Source organism: Saccostrea cucullata, unplaced genomic scaffold, assembly GCF_032062105.1.
Source record: "Saccostrea cucullata isolate Sc308-1 unplaced genomic scaffold, CSIRO_AGI_Scuc_v1 ctg317, whole genome shotgun sequence".
In the NCBI taxonomy this organism is placed as follows: domain Eukaryota; kingdom Metazoa; phylum Mollusca; class Bivalvia; order Ostreida; family Ostreidae; genus Saccostrea; species Saccostrea cuccullata.
Window position 1 is genome coordinate 247,573 of NW_026933753.1, and position 20,686 is coordinate 268,258.

The 20,686-nt window shown below is 35.5% G+C and overlaps 1 protein-coding gene across 5 annotated transcripts in view; it reads left to right on the forward strand.

Annotated features, from left to right (window-relative positions):
* LOC134239252 (coiled-coil domain-containing protein AGAP005037-like) overlaps positions 1–20,686 on the forward strand; it is a 39,698-nt gene that overhangs the window by 15,411 nt on the left and 3,601 nt on the right. For 2 of the 5 annotated variants that reach the window (XM_062721417.1, XM_062721416.1), the window contains exons 3-15: positions 3,845–3,952; positions 7,812–8,004; positions 11,328–11,526; positions 11,869–12,010; positions 12,286–12,453; positions 12,860–13,151; positions 13,312–13,474; positions 13,915–14,057; positions 14,901–14,933; positions 17,810–17,991; positions 18,485–18,603; positions 19,447–19,577; positions 20,022–20,097. In XM_062721417.1, the coding sequence (XP_062577401.1) occupies positions 3,845–3,952; positions 7,812–8,004; positions 11,328–11,526; positions 11,869–12,010; positions 12,286–12,453; positions 12,860–13,151; positions 13,312–13,474; positions 13,915–14,057; positions 14,901–14,933; positions 17,810–17,991; positions 18,485–18,603; positions 19,447–19,577; positions 20,022–20,097 (1,949 nt within the window). Of the gene's footprint in view, positions 1–190; positions 1,604–3,844; positions 3,953–5,584; positions 6,189–7,811; positions 8,005–11,327; positions 11,527–11,868; positions 12,011–12,285; positions 12,454–12,859; positions 13,152–13,311; positions 13,475–13,914; positions 14,058–14,900; positions 14,934–17,809; positions 17,992–18,484; positions 18,604–19,446; positions 19,578–20,021; positions 20,098–20,686 lie in introns of those variants that run through there. The other 3 variants (XM_062721413.1, XM_062721414.1, XM_062721418.1) reach the window with 3 other exon arrangements.

Sequence of the window (20,686 nt, forward strand, 5' to 3'; positions counted from 1 at the left end):
TAGAGGGATAATTACTTCTAGTATCTTCTTGAAAAAATTGTGTTATTTTTAGCTGAGCTGAGAGAAATATTGTTTGCAACCGATTTCTAAAGGATTTAGGGGTGTTACCTAGAAAAATTGTCTATAATCTATGCACAATTAACTTCGGGTTCAATTGTTTACGCAATGCATTTACAGGTTTATAGGATAAGATAGTTTGTGTTTCACGCAATAACAATTAGAAGGGGGAGATTGTACACACACCTGAGGGAGAAATTGAAGACCTACATTCCAGTGTGTGCTGAGGACTATAGATTCCTGAGAGAAAAAGACCGGTTCATCAAAATATCTGACCTTCGCATCCGTCGCTAGAAAAATCAATTTTTGTTCACAAACCAAGAGAGTTAAAGCTAGTAGTGGTCTTGACAAGTTTCATTGAGGAATTTACAATTATAAGCATTGCTTGTTTCCATGACAATCTGTTTCCCTGCCTCCTTGTGGGGAGTTGATGAATGCCTGCTATAGGACTGTGCTGATGACAAGTAATAAATTTGGCTTCCATCAAAACAGGGGAAAGGATGATACAGGAATGGAAAAGGAGGTCCATCATTAATCAGGAAAAAAAATTACGAAAGGCTTTAACACAGTGATGTAGCCTCAGGATCTGTAACATGTTAAATTCTTTGAGGCCACGGAATCGCGGGAGAAGGAATTAGGCAACTGATGAGGAATTTCTCTCGTTAGTCGATATTGTGACAGGGACTAAAGCGTTGATGAATTTAGAAGGATTTTGACGGTAATGGAATGCCATGTCGTCGAGTTTTTGGTGCTTGCATGTGCAAATTGTGAACTGTTTTTTGTCATGATAGTTTCTATTACTGGTTGAGGGATGATATAAATGACATTAATCAATGAAGGATTTCCATTTTGAGCTGTTTCTATTACATGGCCGATGTTTAAGACTATGAAGGATTCCGTTCTGAGCTGCCTGTTTGGGGGATTCTCGGGTCATTCTCAATGTGGACAGGAAGCCACTGTCCCTCGGGATCGCAGCCCTCACCAACGGCAACCCACAGCAGCCACGGACTGGAATGTAGGTCAGGGGAACACCAGGAAGGGGCCAACGAAAAAACCAAGCAGGGGGTCAAGTCCTAGGCAGCCAGACACTATACCACTGATGGTCTCAACCAGTCAACCTCAAAAACAGAGACCGCAGTACTTACTGGACCTTAAGAGTGACACTCCTTATTTAGAATCCGACCTTGTGATATCTAGGTCAAGGACACCTGCCTCAGAGATTAGCCATCAACTTCAGCCTCAGGTGCTGAGAGCAGAAGCAGATGTCCATCAAAGTTACCATGACAACCATCACTATGACGACCTCCCTGTCAGGGGAATTCTGAAGAAGAAGAACCACTCTTACATGATTTCACCAAGTTCTGTGTCCAGGACCACTTATGAAAATGCTAGATCCCCAGAGAGTCCTGTGTACTTGTCCCTTCAATCAAGGTCAGGGGTCACAGGTCATGACCTCCCGGCAGCAGACAGGTCCAGTAGACCTGGGGAGTTGTCTCAAGAGTCGATTGACTTCTGGAACTTCCTGTTGAGGGAATTCAGGAAGGAGGTAAATTACTTGATTTAGTGTGACACTTTTGAGAAATTGTAATTAAGCGGAGTGTATCGACCAAAGATCATATTATTTAAGCCAGAAACTTTGGAGGTTAAATAATCTCATTAAAATCAATCTCCAGCAAGAATTACTTGTGTAATTTGTGGTACAAGATATTTTAGTCCTCTAGAGATATTTAAAAGTTGCTCCAAGAAACAGCTGATTAATTGACTATTTGACATTTTTCAAAAGTATATCCGAACCCAAATTCCTGCTAATTCTGGGATTCTGGAAAAGAAGCACCAATCTATAGATGCCAAAATAGATAAAAGTTACGTAAGAAAAAAAAAAGTGTTATCTTAAATGAGCTTCATTGGTAACACCTGCACATGAGTTTTGTCTTCTGCATGGATTATTACAAAGGAATTATGTAACTATATTTGTTACAGTTAATTATTCATTCACCTCATAATGATCTTGTTGATTTTACATCATTCAGTATTCTTATCTCCAAATCACCAATACATGTACAGCTGTAGCACTTTTAAAAATGTTAAAGAGCTTGATGAATTTTCAGCATTAACTTGTTTAAGTTTTCCATTCTTAAGTTTGTTCTTGTATGCAAATTTTCATTGAAAAATATCACAAATTTCCACCAGAATCAAGGAAATTTGGGAGAATGTCCTACTTCGACACCTCTTGTGCCCTCCTTGTAGGCTTTGAATCATTAGTGCCCAGGTTTTAAAACAAGCATCATTTTAACTTCTTAAGGCTGTTCAAAGTTAATTCTACGTTTAACGTCACATCTAAAGTTCTAAACCTACAAGGGAGGGAGGAAAAAATAAACAAAAATTTCAAACAATTGTGAATTTATTCAAATAAACCATTTCAGTACATTAACTAGAATTGAGTAATAAGAGTATTGGATGTGACACCTAAGTTTAATTTCCCTAGCAGAGTTTTTCCTTAGAATGTTAATTGGTTTGAGTCCTGTTGCGAGCAAACAATGTAGACTGAATGTGCAGGAAAATTGCTTGTCCTTTGGATTTATATTGTCTCACATCCATGGTACCCTGTAAGGAAATGCTTCTTCTTGTGGGAATAGTTGATCAATATCTACAATAAAGATTATGATGACAATATTTAATACATTCTTATATTGAAATATCTTGAAATTGAATTATGTTGTATTTTTTTCTCACAGTACTAGATCTATTAGAATTTAGATTTGAAAGTGTATTACATGTAGTTTATTCTAAATACCTTCAATTCCACACACAGGACGTGGTTCTTCACTTCTTAAAATATCCAACCACTTTCCTTACTCTCCTTCACTTGAAAGGCTTATCTTCTGTAAGCTTCTCCCTGCTCAAATGGCAAAGACTAGTATTGTCTTTCCAAAAACATGTAGGTATTTATACTAGGTACGTACTTGAATTATGAAGAAATCAATCTTACTCATTACTGTTCCTTTAAATTTTCACAAATATTTAATATGAAAGTATTTGATAAAATTTAAATGATGCATCTCACTGTATATAATTTTTTTTTACACATCTTGCACTCAGTTAAAAGCTCTGCGATTCTCTCGAAAATACGATGAAAAGTTCAGCCAAAATAATCACGAACTGAGTCTGTCATTGTCACAGTCTGTACACATGGTACATATGATTCGAAGACTGACAAAAAAAAATCAACAAACTAGACTTTGTCATTAACTTCAATCATAAAAACATCAATTTTTTTTACTTACATTTATGATCCCATACTGTTTAATTCACTCCTTTTCAGTTAATAAACACAAACACCATCTATTGAGGTATCAAAGCACATTTTCTGTCACTACGGGATGCAGAATTGAGTCGCTAAATGTAGAACCAAACCGGAACGGAAATACGGAATTCCGAATTGTTTGTTTTTTTCAAAGACGATTTTCTCCAAAACCTATGCGCGCGGGTGACGTTAAACATAGAATTAATCTTAAACAGCCTAACTACAAACTATCACAATTTTAATTGTGTTCTAAATTTTACATCAAATAAGAGGCCAGATTCGGCCTTTACCATACCTTGTCCTTTATCTGACATAAACTGTAAATTCATTCCCAATTATTCTGTGCTCTGTGCAATCCAACACACAGTCTGTCATTGTTTCAGACATTATAGACAGGTATTACTGTACTGGGGTACATCGAGTTAACATGTTAGTATGTTAATTAATTAATAAATGAAATATAATCTGTGAACATCTTTGTAGGAAAGTGCTAAGAAGAGGGAAGCCTTTCTGACCATGCTGTCCAAGCGATACCCCCAGTATGCTGAGAGGATCCACCGCCCCTCTAGTGAAAGTGGCTACCCCGTCCAGGTAAATAGCAAAGAACAAGGGTCACTAAGGGTCTCTTTGGCCCTCCAGTGAAAGTAGCTACCCTGTCCAGGTAAGCAGCAAAGAACAAGGTTCATTAGGGGTCTCTTTGGCCCTCCAGTGAAAGTGGCTACCCCGTCCAGGTAAATAGCAAAGACCAAGGTTCAGTTAGGGCCTTTTTGGCCCTGTGAATTTGTAAAAAAAAATCTGAAATGCTTGGTTTTATTTATTTTTAGAAAACACATTAAATTTCACATAGACCCTTGGTGACTGCATATCTATTAAAAATGACAGAATTTTCTTGCTAGTTCAGGCATTTTTTTCTGAGTCAATAAGTATGAATTTATTGTTACCCATCATCCCTCTCTTAAAAAAAGAAATTAAGCTAATGAAAAGATCTTTTACATTTATAAAAGTTTGACTGATAAACAGCTCTAGACTCTTTCAATTTTCTGTAAGAATAGGTCATTTTGAAAAAAATTGGACTGTAAGATATAAACCTGATAAAATATCTGTTAGAAATAGGAAGAAAAGAATGCAGTTCTGGTACATGATTGAACGTAGAAATGTAGGTTTTGCTTTGAGGTTTTGTTTGTTTAGACACAGATTTTTTTCAGTGCATACCTTAATAAAGTTTTTTACCTGAAGAAAAAATAGCTGACACACGACAGAGATCATGTTGGATTTTCTTGTATAAACCAAACATTTATGACCCATGATGCAACAACTCATTTAATAGGCAATTTATCAATGGATCATCGACAAGGCAAACATACCTAGTATTTAATTTCAGGGAGAAAAGTTATTGTTGATGTCTTTTCTCTCACAATTTATGACTTGTTCTTTGTCTGATAAGACAGAATCTTTTATGGCTTTTTGTATTATTTGTTTTTTATACATTAATTTTTTCCCCATTGTTTTGACATCCAGGAATAAAAAAAAAGTTTCTTACAAGCAGTTTGTACAGGTGGAAATAATTCTAAGGCACCAATGTTACTTTTCATTTTTGCACAGTATTTAATGCAGTATACTTTGGTGGGGATTCCATCATTAAGTTGATTAATTTTGGGGGGCTGTAGCAGATCGGAGGCCTGTTTTATGTTTTCTGATGTTACGATGTATTGATCCTTCAGATCGAGTGACATAGATTGACATTGAATCCCGTACATCAAAAAAAATCCAGGAATGACAAGTAAACATGAGATGAACTAGAAGTAAAACCTGTTTCCACAGCAATCACCCATCAACACTGAACTGTGTGTACCTTTGTTTTTTAATCTTTTGACAAGGGGAGCTTCTGAAGTCTTATCAGCTCCAATCCTTGAGGGAAAGTCAGAGAAGGGAGGGAAATAAATTGGAGACAAAAAGCCAGATTGTTTGTTTTTGGGTGGAAGAGGAGAAAATTTATCCTCTCTCTTGAAGTTTCTCAAGTTGAGGTTGGATCAAATTCTTTCATCCTGGAAATTGCAGTAACCCAGACTGTTCCAAGACTAAATGGTTTTGTGGAGTTTATCAATATGAAACAGCTAAAAGTCATCCAGTGACAACAAACACTGAAGTTGTTTTAATGCAATATCATTGAGTGCAATGATTAATATATATACTGCTTTTGTCTGACTTCTAGGTGCTGCAATCAACAGATTTCAGACTTGAAAAGTTGTCAAGCTTTGTTTAAAGTTAAACAGATCATCTTTTGAAGATTTCAACTCTCCATTAAATGTGAAAACTGAAACAGACAAGATGAGAGTAGTTAATGGGGAAAAGAGGTTACCTTCAAATTAAAGCTAATTTGGAAATATGGACAGATTTTCGGGCTAATGGAGAAAATGAATTTGTGGTTGTCAGGCAGATATAGAGACATTATTATATAATTCTCAACAGGAAGTGCAGCGGCACTCTTAATGGGAATTCAGTCTTAGTCTGTCGGTATTTGTTGAAAGGAGGACTGACTGAATGTATAACAGGTGTGTCTCCCCGTGCTGAATGGACTTAATTCTACGGGCAGAGTAGTGTGAAGAGGGGAGAGGATCGTAAAGTCATTACGTAACCTCACATTGATTTCATTTGTCTAGAGATCACTGGAGATTCACACATTTATCACAATCTGTGGCAATTTTCCCTGTGATTTACTGAGTTTTGTTGAAATTTCATGTTGGTGTAACTTGATTTTCGTGATTTCTTACTCCTCTGGTCAAATATGAATTCAACAGAGAAAGTGATTTGGAACTTACATAATATGGTGAGAGAAATTATCTTAATTCTATAATAAATTACCCGCTACATGTTTTTGTTGCAGAAAGATTTGTTTATATAATTTTTTTTTTCACTATTAAACCATGCAATTTGTCAGATTTTATATTAGTGTAACATTTATATCAAGAACATGAAATATCAGATAATATACAAATTTCACATAACATACAATAAAGACAAGTATCAAAATGATCAAAGCAGAGCTCTACGTCACTCAAACGTATGGCCTGATATTTTATCACATTTTAATTTCCAGCAGAAAACATTTATTTTAAGTATAAGCTATAAATCATAATCACCATGCCTGCATGCATGTGACGAAAAAAAAAATTAAAATATTTTTTCACGCATTATCTTGACATGGACTAGCTTGTTCCTTCTCTTTTTCTGTATCTCTTTAAAACTTTTGCATCATGATGTTCAGGTCTGTTTTTGTACACATCTAAGATGCTTGATTTTCTCTTTTAGCTGACATGGGTACCATTTTCTTCTGTAAAAATCAAACATTGCCGTGACAGCTAAGCTAGACAGAGAGCAAAGAATTCCTGTAACCATTAAATGTGTACTAGATGTTCTGTGATCAACGTAGAGATATTAAGGCTTCTTCATGTCATTTTATCTGATTATTTGGGGAAAATTATATTAAAGTGTTTGCTCAACTTTTCTTTAGCTCCCCCATAGATTTCAAACCATGAGTCATAGCTTTTTTTTGTAGAGAGTCTTGTATTGAGTTCAGGTATGTTGCCGTATTTGAAAAAAAAAAGTGATATTGATTTATTGTTTGCTTTCTCCGGTGAATTTAAGTGTGTGCATGTTGCATTAAGATAAGACAAGACAAATGTTTTAGGTTTTTGAAATGCATGCAAGGTTACACGGTGAGATTATGTCAAATTTATCTCACATGACTTTCAGAAAATTTCAAAAAAATGACGAAATACATGCATATTTTTTTTTTAAACATTAATTAAGGCTGTAGCTTGCTTTTTGAAAAATAAGCATTTTTTTTTACATACTCAAGTAACAGAGATAGCTTTATGATGTACATTTGAATATTCTCTTTCGATACTGAATCAAAAACAGAGAGAGAGAGAGAGAGAGAGAGAGAGAGAGTGTTTTAAAATCTTAACCTTTTGTTTAAGAAAAGACCATAACAATCTTAGGAATCTTTGACAAAACTTTTTGCTGTTGACCTCAATATACTGGTCGGTATATGCAAAGCATGAGATAGAAATTTCACTTTGTTAATTCCAAAATAAGGTCATTGTGACCTATTTTTTGAACAACTTTCTTTTTGATATTGAAATTACATATCTACCAGACAAATACTAAAAGGAAACACCACCCCAGTAAAAAGCCACTTCTGAAACTGTATTTTATTATAAAAGAATTTTATTACTTATGAATATTTTTAATGACAGTAAACTCCAGTTTTATCTAAAAACTGATTCAGGAAAAACTGTGTTTGGAATAATGAATGATACTGAAGCCAAAGATTCTTATTTTGGGAGGATGGAGGATTTTATATTGGCCACTTATAAAGGTAGACACAGGCATTACATGGTTACCAGATATTGAGCCATCCTTGACATTGATTTATTTTTGGTTACAGAATCGCCGCCCCAGAGACCAACATCGGCGAGCGACCACGGTGGTGACCTATAACCCCGGTTGTGAGCAGGACTATGACAATCGGTCTGACACGATGTCCAGCTCTGAGGGACCCACACTGAGGAGAGGGGGGTGGATGAGGAACAGCATGCCAGTGATGAAGTCCCCACCTAATATGTACGACAAAATGACAGGTAAGTCATCTATAATATCATGTGTACAAAGTCAAGGCAGGTTTGTAGCTATCCATACTGTCCTGTTTACAAAGCCAAGACAAAATATCAGGTCAATCGTCATCTACAGTTAAAATCTGGTATCTCAAACACTGATATCTTGAATATCATGGATATTTTGAAGTGATTTTGAAGCCAGAAGGATTATTTGTCTGAATTTTTTTTTACCCTGGATATCTCAAGTACTTGGATATCTTGAAGTCTTTTGTTGGTTCCTTCAGTTTGAGATAACAAGATTTGACTGTATGCTGTCGTTTTTCCAAAAATTCAAAGCAAGAACCGAGAAGCTCAACTGTGCGAGGCTCCTATACAAACTCTGACAATAGAAATTGTAGAAGAAAATATGTCCATAGCTGGAAAATTTTGTGTAATGTACTTCACAGGCCTTTGGATCGCTTAAAAAAAATTTGTGTGTAAAAAAAAATTAAAGGTTTGGAACTCTTACACTGGGTACCCAATTTCGCTTTTAAAATATTTTTTATTCTAATTCTCTAAAATTCTACTTTCTGATGAAATCTGTTCAGTCCGAAATTCATATTGAGATATTCTGAAATCGATTTCAAAAATGACCTACTTTCTCTTACTCGATATTAGCTTTTGCCCCTGGTCATTCGTATGTAAACAGACGGTGTTGAAGTGCAGCGAAGAGTTGCATAGTATTTGCAAAATCTTTCAACAATTTAAAGTTGATTTCTTACTCCAGATAGTAACGTTAAGTCCATAATAATTCCTTTCGCAAAAAATGAATTTGAAAATGTCCACAACAAAACTACACCACCATATTGATTATGAATGTAAAAGAAGCTATGGTAGAATGAATTTTTCCTGGAATACGTTATATATCTTTCGATTTTCAAAACAATTAGACCGCTAAAATGTTGTTTGTGACTTAATTTTGTAAGATTATATGATCAAATTAAAGAAAAACCTTGTAAAGCTCGAATGCAAGTGAGCAAATATCATTGAGTTTAGAATAAATTCTGGGGAAAATTTATCCCATTTCCCGCTTTACAATTAGTGAAGGGCCAAGCTGATGTTGAATAAAAAAATTAAGGTCAATTTGGGAATTGATTTCAGAATATCTCAAGAAGTATAAGGAATTACGGAATGAACTTTGGTAGTAATGAAGATTATTTATATTTGAATAGATATGGATAGAAAGTAAAATTGTAAAGCATTTGATTTAAAAGAATTTTATTGGCGAAAGTAGGTACCCTATGAAAAGAGTTCAATACCTTTATTTTTTTTGCAACACCTCAATTTTTTCCTAAGCGATCTGAAGGCCTGTGATGTAATTCAGTAAAGTGGTCTTCAAAAGTTAAACATGGGTAGTATCATATTTAGGCTGCCAAATATTTGTATGGCAAAGTAACAAGGGATAGAAAGCCATAGACATACTGTGAAACTATAATCATTTATTACATAGGTATAATCTATTAGAAGCATATGGTGTATGTGCTTTTTTAACAGAAAGAGTCTATAAACTAATAAAAAAATGACCAGGTCCTAGGAGTTTGTTTAAAAAATGTTTCCCAATCAGAGGAATAGTCAAGACATTAGGATTTACCAGAGAAAGAGATAATCTGTGTATAATGAAAAGTGATCATGAAGTGAGCTATAAAAAGAAACTGAGCAGTCATTATATGTGAGGGCTGGCTCTTCTCAGAATCTCTGGTGGGCAATTTATCAGCCGTTAAATTCCTACTGAGCCCCAGAGAGATATCCCTGAGGGGTGGCAGTGATACTGGGGGGATTTAGTTCTGAAGTTGATGAGGCACTGGTGGGGGGTTGTCACGTGTCACAGGAGGTACTTATAGGGGGAGGCAGACAAGATGAAATATAGGAGACATTAGGAGTTAGAGGAATAAGGGCTGTCAGGAATTTCTGAAGACTTGGAAAGGGAATGTAATCTGCAACAGCTTCATAAGTATATAGCTGATAATAATTGTAGTTATCATATTGTGTGGTATGTTGATATAAAGTAGATACAAATTGTATCTAAAAGTGGAATGTCCATGCTGAAAAGACACAACATTCCACAAATTCCATATTAAGCTTTTATTTTACCGGTATACATTATTGTCTCTCTGATACACGAAAGATTTGTACAATTAATTATTATAACTTTATGAACTCAAAACAATGATTATGCAACCCAAAGAATGTAGGACAGTATCTATTTAAGCTAGAAGATAACTGCCCTATAGATATTATTAGTTACATAGTCTTTTAGTGACAGGGTATGGGATGATACCTGGTTAGTAAATTTCATACCTGGCGAGGCGAAGCCGATTCAGGTATGAAATTTACTAATCAGGTATCATCCAATACCCTGTCACTAAAAGACTATGTAACGAATTTACCCCACCGATGAAACATTTACGTTTTATCTGTAGTTTATAAATGGTTTTCTCTGCTAAATGCTTCATCAGTCTTATACTGTGCCTATTATGACGTCATGTTTGTGTTTGTGACGTAATACATCGACCGGGTATAGATTTACAACTGACCAGGTATAAGTAATCCACTGCCTGCACATGACATACTTCAACCAATCGTAAGCCAGGATTTCACGGAAAAATCGACAGAGGTGGGGTAAATAACTTTACTAACATCAGTATAGGTCTCTTATTCTCTACACATCTTCATACATTTTTCCACAGATTCTATGTTCAATACTGTAACAATGACCTTGTTAACAAATCAGTTAAGTCTAATGTTGATTGATTCTTTCATAAACATTATTAGGTCATTGTTTTCTCAGCAATTTTATCAATGGAATTTTTCTGTTTGCCCAATTATGACAGGGAAAACACAGTGGGTGAGACTGGTTGACAGGGGATGCTTACTCCTCCATGGCACCTGATCCCACCTCTTGATATTATAAGAGAGCTCTTGCTCAGCTCCAGTTTGCATTGTTCAGATGGGCTTTTGACCTTGATTACTGTTTGTTATGCCCCCCCCCCCACCCCCCATGTTTGAAGAAAGGAGGGCATATTGATTTGCTGCTGTCTGTTGGTCTGTCGGTCCACCATCAGTTAATCTGTTCATTTTCTTTGCAGAGGTTGCACATATTGACATGAAATTTGGTATACAGATTAATCATAAGAATATCTAGGTCAAGTACTGTTTTGGGTTTGACCATGCCATTTTGGACAGAGTTATGCCCCTTGGAAAATTCCAAATAATTCAGAATTCTGTATATTTAATCTGTGCAGTTTAGCTGTTTGTTATGTAGATGTTGTATTTTTGGTGGTTAATTGATTTTGCTGTTTGTCGTGTAGGTGTCGTATTTTTGGTGGTTGGGGACCAGACAAAGAAGGCGGAGCTTCCCAATGAGATCACACACCTGGACACCGTGAGGGCGCTGTTTGTCCGATCCTTCCCTAAAAAACTGACCATGGAGTTCCTGGCCTCCCCCAAACAGAAGATCTACATCCTGGACACAATGACAAATATATACTACCAACTGGAGGATCTACAGTAAGTCTTGTGGGGGATCAAGGATTCTGAGGGGTGTTAATTTATTGTTTGAAGCAAAAAAACCTATGAAATTAAAAAGAAACTCTTCTATAATTATGTTGTATTAAAATGATATACTGTTTATGTATACAAGAAAATTTTTGCCTGTTTTAATTTTGACCCATTTGCCCTAGACATAACTGGGTGAATTTAAAAGGGGACAAATTCAAAGAAACTAGTACAATTCCTTATAAAACAGGGCAAAAGTGTTTGCAAGTGTGGAAGGTCAAAATTAACATGATGCAAAAATAACCATGTATACAGTAGTTTTTGGACATGAATTATGCTGTTTTTATCTTTCAGGGACATCAAGAATCGTACTGTGTTACGACTGTACAGCTCTGACAGTGAGGACCCCCAGAAAGTCCGAGAACCACCCCCAGAGGTACGGGGAAAACAAATGCAGGTCTCCAGGGAACCCACACCTCCCAGAATTCCAGAACAAGTATGGCTGTTAGCAACAATGAATCTATAAATAAAATTTGTCTCTGATAATGGGACTGCCAAGTGTTTGTTAAAGTGTTAAGGCCAAAACTGCTTTAAATTATCTTTCTTTTTATGGATCAGTGTTTTGAAGCTCAAATTTGTATTTTTATGTTTTTTATTCAGCCAAATTATCTGCTACTATGAAAACATTTTCAGCAAAATATTTTTTTTTTGACAATGATAAACAAGAAGGTCACCAAACAATAATAAATACATTGATTTTTTTCTTCTCAGGGTAGAAGATCACAGACTCTCCCTACAGGAATGACCCACTCCTACCCCCCTTATACAGAAAACCAAGTGCCACATGGGACAAAGTCAACAGACAGGTCAAGGTCACTGCCTAGAGGTCAAGGGCCGGACTATGGATACATTACATATCATTCCACAGACAGAATGCAGGTAACCATGAGCTATTAAATTATGACTATTTTGGAAGGTTTGATTTTTACTGAAGAACTTTTTTCTTGTAAAATTTTTGTGTTTTAGATTATACTGTATACAGGGTTATTTTCGCCCAGTGTTATTTTCGCCCTTTTGCACTTGCGAACAATTTTGCCCCGTTTTAAATTCGCCCATTCATAGTTCTGTTTAAGAAATTATGCTGTGTAATTTGAATTCGCCCCGTTTGAAATTCGCCCAATCAAGAATAGGGCGAAAGGGGCGAAAATAAAACAAGGGCGAAAATTTCCCTGTATACAGTATTTTCCAAATAGGAGATAAAAGTTCTATTAATTTTTCAAAACTGAAGTATGGCTGATTTACTTTCCTACATGTAAATGTACCTTTTTCATGTTGTTTTTCGCAGAATTCAGTTGACAGTCATCATTACCCCTCCACATCTCCCGATCGTCCAAATCTTCGCCCCATTCCAGAACATCGTCACTACCTGAACGGACATTCCCAGGGTCACGAGGTCAGGAGGTCCCCACCCACGAACAGGAGCCGGTCAGCTGATCCTTACTACAGGGACCTGTCCCCCCCAGCTCATGCTATCACTGCCCCCGGGGCACCCCCACAGACGTACATAGCTACAGGAGTCAGGGCTAACACCATGGTTTCCCCCCTCAGAGCGACGGGCCCCTCTGGTCAGGATTCAAGTGAGGGAACCTTAATGTCTTATTCTGAAACATCTGAACATTTCAGTAAATTACATTGACATTTATGTTAAGTGCATGATGTTAAGTTCCTAAGTTACAATAAGACCTTACAGTGTATCTCATACAAATATAAATATTTGTGATTTTTTTCCATTCTAAGGAAACATGAATCGTCACACTTTGGCTTTCACACCAATGGGAGAGCCCACGAATGGAACCATGAGATCTCAGAGTTATCGCGTACCCTCAGAATCCAGCCAGCATATCCCCCCGCGGCCAAGGAGTGTCACCCCACAACCCTACCCCCCGGAGGAGGCCACACAGTAAGATTAACTATCAATACCTTTGGCTCTTACACCTTAAACTGGGATTAGGTGAAGGCCCTTAAAAGAAAAAATATTAAAAACTTTGAACATCAGAATCAGAAAATTTTAATTAAATGCAGATTTTTACAACAAGTAACATAAGCTCTGAAGAGCTTTTGACCGACATATTTTTTTTTTTAATTTTTTTTTTCAGAATCAGAAAATATGATATGAACATGATCAGTATTAGTGTGTGGAAATGAAATATTGTAAAGGGAAATAAATGAATGTGGAAAAACTTACAAACTTTGATATTAAAAATTGATTTAATTGGGTTTTATATAAGCTTATTAATTAATGAAAGTTGAACTCTCTATTGTTTTCCTGAATTCTTTGTGCTGTAGGTTTATTTATTACATTTTCACTTACTATTATTATTATACTGTACTCTACTGTAGATTTCGTATGGACAAGATGGAGGAACAGATAGCTAGCCTGGCAGCCTGGGTTCAGACCGCTGTGTCCAGTACAAGTCGTACGACCAGTGTCCATAGCAGTAATACCACCACTCCATCAGAACCACCTAGCTCAGCTACTAGTAGTAAGTCATCTCACATAGCAGTAATACCACCACACCATCAGAACCACCTAGCTCAGCTACTAGTAGTAAGTCACATAGCAGTAATACCACCACTCCATCAGAACCACCTAGCTCAGCTACTAGTAGTAAGTCATCTCACATAGCAGTAATACCACCACTCCATCAGAACCACCTAGCTCAGCTACTAGTAGTAAGTCATCTCACATAGCAGTAATACCACCACTCCATCAGAACCACCTAGCTCAGCTACTAGTAGTAAGTCATCTCACATAGCAGTAATACCACCACTCCATCAGAACCACCTAGCTCAGCTACTAGTAGTAAGTCACATAGCAGTAATACCACCACTCCATCAGAACCACCTAGCTCAGCTACTAGTAGTAAGTCATCTCACATAGCAGTAATACCACCACTCCATCAGAACCACCTAGCTCAGCTACTAGTAGTAAGTAACCTCACATAGCAGTAATACCACCACACAGAACCACCTAGCTCAGCTTAGTAGTAAGTCATCTCACATAGCATTAATACCACCACTCCATCAGTACCACCTAGCTCAGCTACTAGTAGTAAGTCATCTCACATAGCAGTAATACCACCAATCCATCACAACCATAGCACAGCTACTAGTAGTAAGATAACCTAAGCACTGAAAAACATTTCTGAAATGTACATACATGTATGTCAAGTTTCATTAACTCTATATATTACTTGAACATACTTTCTGATGATGACAATACCATTATAAACTATTCCTATTTATGCACATGCAGTAATACCACCACTCCATAGAACCCCTCCTTTCAATATTCACATAGCCAGTAATACCACTTCTTGCTTTAGTTGAGGAAGCCAATGTTTTACCAGCCAGTAGAGGTATATCAACCACTTGTTGTGTTCTGCATGAACTTGGAGTTTCTAATTTTTATTGTTTGAGCTTTTTTGAGATGCAGTGAAACTTTCCTTTCAAGTCCAGGCTTCTTTTGCACAAAAATACATTAAAACGTTTGCAATACCAAAGTTCCAGTTTTATTTAATGATTTTTTTTTAAATATTATTTTTATGAGTTATTTTGTTATTGTACATGTATGTCATTGTTGTATTTGTTTAATTATTCGTGATTATTATGTATGCAGCACATGAAAAAGTCTCCCTCGTTCAAAATTATTAATAAAAGTAATTGACAGTTTTCAAACTGTTTAATTACATTAAGTCACTTAGCAGTAATACCACTACTCCATCAGAACCACCTAGCTCAGCTGCTAGTAGTAAGTTCACTTAGCAGCAATACCACCACTCCATCAGAACCACCTAGCTCAGCTACTAGTAGTAAGTCACATAGCAGTAATACCACCACTCCATCAGAACCACCTAGTTTTTTCCTAGTAACTTTTCACATAGCAGTTGTCCAATTCCATTCAAATTTGTAAGTCACATGGTAATACTTAAGTAGGCAAAAAGACATATTTTGATGCTAAGTTTGTTTCTCTATGTCCTCTGGTTTGGAGCTGGGGTGGTGGGGTAGATTCCTTAACTTTATATAAGAATGAATTGGCAAAGAGAGATAACTTCTGAAAATGTTCCCATTGTAAACTGAATACTGCAATGAATGAGTCCCATGGGAACCATCTAGCTTTCAGCTACTAGAAGAAAATCCAAAGCATTATCTTTATCTGTCACATTGAGATTAATTACCACCACTGTCTACAAATGAAGTTTGTTTTGAAGTTAATTAAGTCCATTTAAGTGGAATTGAAGTATAAATGTTTTTACTTTATTTTTGTTGAAATACCCTACACAATGAGTTCTGATTTCATTGAATTCTTAAAACAAGAAATAGATTAAAGAAGATATATATTTTTACCACTTTTTCAGAACCACCTAGCTTCATGTAAATTCAAGTAATATTATTGATTTTTCAGAACCAAGGTAGTAGGATAAAAACCTCACATAGCAGTAATCATTACTGAAAAAGTTCTTATTATAAATTAAGAGGAAAATGATGAGAGAGAAGTCAGCTAATTAATCCCTTGGAATTAACTATCTAGTCTGCTGCAGAAAATTTAGAAGGCTTATCTTTATCTGTCACTTTAAGATTACATGAAAACCTTTGTCTGCAACTGCTGTTTGTTTTGAAGTTAAGTAATACCAAGCCTTCATGATATTTATTTGCATTCATTGAAGGCTGGCATTTTAAATAATTTATATAACACAAGCTTCATTATTGTTCAGATATACATTCAGTAACCATTGTTCTTTACTGCCTTATGTAAATATAAGGATATTATTAACAGGTTTTTGGATATTTAGGAAGTCATCTTGAAATTTTAAGAATACAGTTGCTGTTTCTTATTTGTCATATATTTTTAAGTCACATAATAATACCACCACTCCATCAGCCCTTGCTCAGCTACTGGTCAGTTTTCTAGTTATTTATTGTTTTGAATTGATTTTCATCTTGTGATTTTCGAAAAAAAAAAAAAAAAAGGTGTGATTTTTTTTTAAAGTGTGTGATCCTACTGCAACTTGATCTATGCACCGTTACACAGAGTTTTAGGCAATGATAAAATACCAACAGCAATTTTCAAAATATCAAAATTCATCTATTCAGATTAGTCTTTCCTGCATAAAATGGAAGAACTGTAAATGTTAGAAATGATTATAGTGCTATGACAAAATGTGGAAGTTTTGTTGTAAAGGAATGAAGTATTTGATTTTAAGGAGACTGGGGGTCCAACAAATTATCCATCAGATATAATTTAATTTTTAAGATATGATATCTTTAGCTGTCAACCATCACTTGGCAAAAGAAAATTTCATATATTTTAGTTTTATAAAATTTCATCACTGTTGTATATCTTTATATGGAGCTCTTCTTCTATAGGAGATCAATTTAGTCTAAAAATGGCCACAACCACCCAGCCCTCTGAAGATAGTTCCTTTCACATAATATATCTAGTATATGTTTCCAATTTAAGGCCTTTCTGATATTCTGGGAATCACATACTTTATTGATAATTGAAGGCCTTTCTGATATTTCGGGAGTCACATTATAAATCTATACTTTGTTTTTATTTCAGGCCTTTCTGATATTTCGGGAGTCACATTATAAATCTATACTTGATTCTAATTTCAGGCCTTTCTGATATTTCGGGAGTCATATTATAAATCTATACTTGATTCTAATTTCAGGCCTTTCTGATATTTCAGGAGTCACATTATAAATCTATACTTGATTCTAATTTCAGGCCTTTCTGATATTTCAGGAGTCACATTATAAATCTATACTTGATTCTAATTTCAGGCCTTTCTGATATTTCAGGAGTCACATTATAAATCTATACTTTGTTTTAATTTCAGGCCTTTCTGATATTTCGGAAGTCACATTATAAATCTATACTTTGTTCTAATTTCAGGCCTTTCTGATATTTCAGGAGTCACATTATAAATCTATACTTTGTTCTAATTTCAGGCCTTTCTGATATTTCAGGAGTCACATTATAAATCTATACTTGATTCTAATTTCAGGCCTTTCTGATATTTCGGGAGTCACATTATAAATCTATACTTGATTCTAATTTCAGGCCTTTCTGATATTTCAGGAGTCACATTATAAATCTATACTTTGTTCTAATTTCAGGCCTTTCTGATATTTCAGGAGTCACATTATAAATCTATACTTGATTTTAATTTCAGGCCTTTCTGATATTTTGGGAGTCACATTATAAATCTATACTTGATTCTAATTTCAGGCCTTTCTGATATTTCGGGAGTCACTCAGAAGGCGATGACAAAGAACCTTAAGGATGGGATTCTGACGATAAAGAAACAGGCGTCGCATCTTAAGGGGGATCTACGACAGATCAGGCGCCTTCATCAGCTCAACAAAGAGAGCCTGCAGGAGTCCATACATGATACCATGAAAAAAATAGCAGTAGGTTCTCACAGTCACAATCAGATAAAACTAAAATTGATAAATAGTCCATAAACGACACCGTGAAGAAAATAGCAGTAGGCTCCCACAGTCATGATTGATCACATAAAACTAAAAATGATAAGTAGTCGATATACCACACCTTGAAAATATTAGCAATAGGTACCATCAGTCTTGTTCATAAAAACTCCAATGTTATATATAATGTTACAAACTGGAATGAGAAAATTTGCCATATACTGTACCCATTTGATTCAATGTGTAGACTGCAAAACAAAACAAAACCAGAAGCACAAGCCTTTAATCATAGAATAATTCATAATTCTTATGATTATATAGAGTAATGACCACAATACGTGAAAATTTTGTGTCGCTAATAAAAAGTCAATGACTATCTCGCGAAAATAAGGTGTTGTGAAAATTAAGTGATCTACAGTAGTTAGAGTGACACTTGAGTTTGAATAGTTTTAAAAATCTGTGATCATCGTTGCAGACAGCCTTGCGGAGCGTACCTGGTGCAGAACATCAGTTGCTACGACAACACCGAGTGGAAGCAGACACGGCAACTCAGAAATACCTGGAGAAGAAATGTCAGGCCAGTAAAGAACTCAGGTAAGCGGTGCTCTATATTAGATTTACAGTATTTCAGTTTTGTGTGCTATAGCTTAGTTTTACAGTATTACAGTTTTTGTTTTGTTTCTTGTACATGTAGCTTGGATTTACAATATTACAGTTTTTGCATATAGCTCAGTTTTATAATATAACAGTTTTAGTGTTTTGTGGCTGAATTTTACAGTATTACAGTTTTGTGTGTTGTTGCTAAGTTTTACAATATTACAGTTTTGTATGTTGTTGCTAAGTTTTACAATATTACAGTTTTGTATGTTGTTGCTAAGTTTTACAATATTACAGTTTTGTGGCTAGGGGTGTACTTTATTGTAAGTTTACAGTATTACAGCTTTGTGCCTATACATCAGTTTTACAGTATTACAGTTTGGTGTTGTGATTCAGTATTACAGTTAAATGTACTGTGTTGTAGTGTTGTAGGTTAGTATTACAGTTGCGTGTACTGTGTTATAGTTGTATTTTAGTTTTAAAGTTCTGCAGTTTGGTGTGTACAGTGGGTGTACTGTATTGTAATTTTACAGTATTACAGCTTTGTGCTTATACATCAATTTTACAGTATAACAGCTTTGTGCCTATACATCAGTTTTACAGTATTACAGTTTGGTGTTGTGATTCAGTATTACGGTTAAATGTACTGTGTTGTAGTGTTGTACGTTAGTATTACAGTTGTGTGTACTGTATTATAGTTGTATTTTAGTTTTAAAGTATTGCAGTTTGGTGTGTACATGTACTTTGTTATAGTGATCTGGAGGGAGCTGTAGAAGAGCTGAAAGTTTTGTGTCTATAGGTCAGTTTTACAGATGTACAGTTTATTATACTGTATTGTAGTGATCTGGAGGGAGCTGTAGAGGAGCTGAGAGAGGATGTGATTTCACGTCAATGTCACGTCAACATGTCTGACGTAGAGGGAATGGCCCTAATGCTGAGTACAGTCACCAAGACATTCGGGGAACTCAAAGGTTTGTCCTTAAATAATGATGATATATTTGATCCCATATCAAGCACATCTTAAGTGTATCAGCTCCCATAACAAGCACATCTTAAGTGCATCAGCTCCCATATCAAGCACATCTTAAGTGTATCAGATCCCATATCAAGCACATCTTAAGTGTATCAGATCCCATATCAAGCACAACTTAAGTGTGTCAGATCCCATATCAAGCACAACTTAAGTGTATCAGCTCCCATATCAAGCACATCTTAAGTGTATCAGATCCCATATCAAGGAAATCTCTTAAAATATCAGATTCCAACTCAAGTATTATCCTATATCAAACATATCTCATAATGTATCAGATCCTATTTCAAGGACATCTTAAATAATCAGATCCATTTCAAGCACTTCTCATAATGTACTAGATCCCATTTCAAGTACATCTCATTATCTTTTCCAATCTTTGTAGCTTCTTTCCCAGAAATGCAGAAGGATCTGAAGAGAGTGATGGCCGGAGAAATGGAGATTGTTGTCACTGAAGAAAAGTCAGTATCTGGAGAAATCTGAATCAGAAAATGGAGTAACTCCATCTCAATATTAAAACCTATGAGGGATACGATTACTGAGAAATCACTTATTTTCTTGGGGGTAGGGTAATATTTCTTTTGAGGTATGAAGAGACCCATGAATTCATGTCCACCACGAAATGTTATTGTCATACACATTACTACTCAACAAATCTTCATCAGTGAAATTAAATCCCTTTGCATCCATACTTTTCCCTCAAACCATGAAAAGAGCAAGAGCCAGCTTATGCATAAAATGGCCCTGTACTTATATTAATTAATTAACTATCATCCTCTTTCCAATTTCATTTGTCAAAATAAAGTAGATACTGTGCTTTCATTTTCTATAATAAAATTTCGTTTTGAGAATAAAGATATTGGAAAGCAGGTTTGAGAAATTGCAATGTTCTTGAAATTTGCAGAAAACATCCGTAGTTGACTACGTTTAGCAAAGAATTAAAATATGAGCACAGCTCACGATCCAAAAAAAAAAAACATTTTTAGATCTTCAGAAATAGAGCTTTCTTTATGTATTTGCATATTTTGGATCGGAAGTTGTGCTCTATAT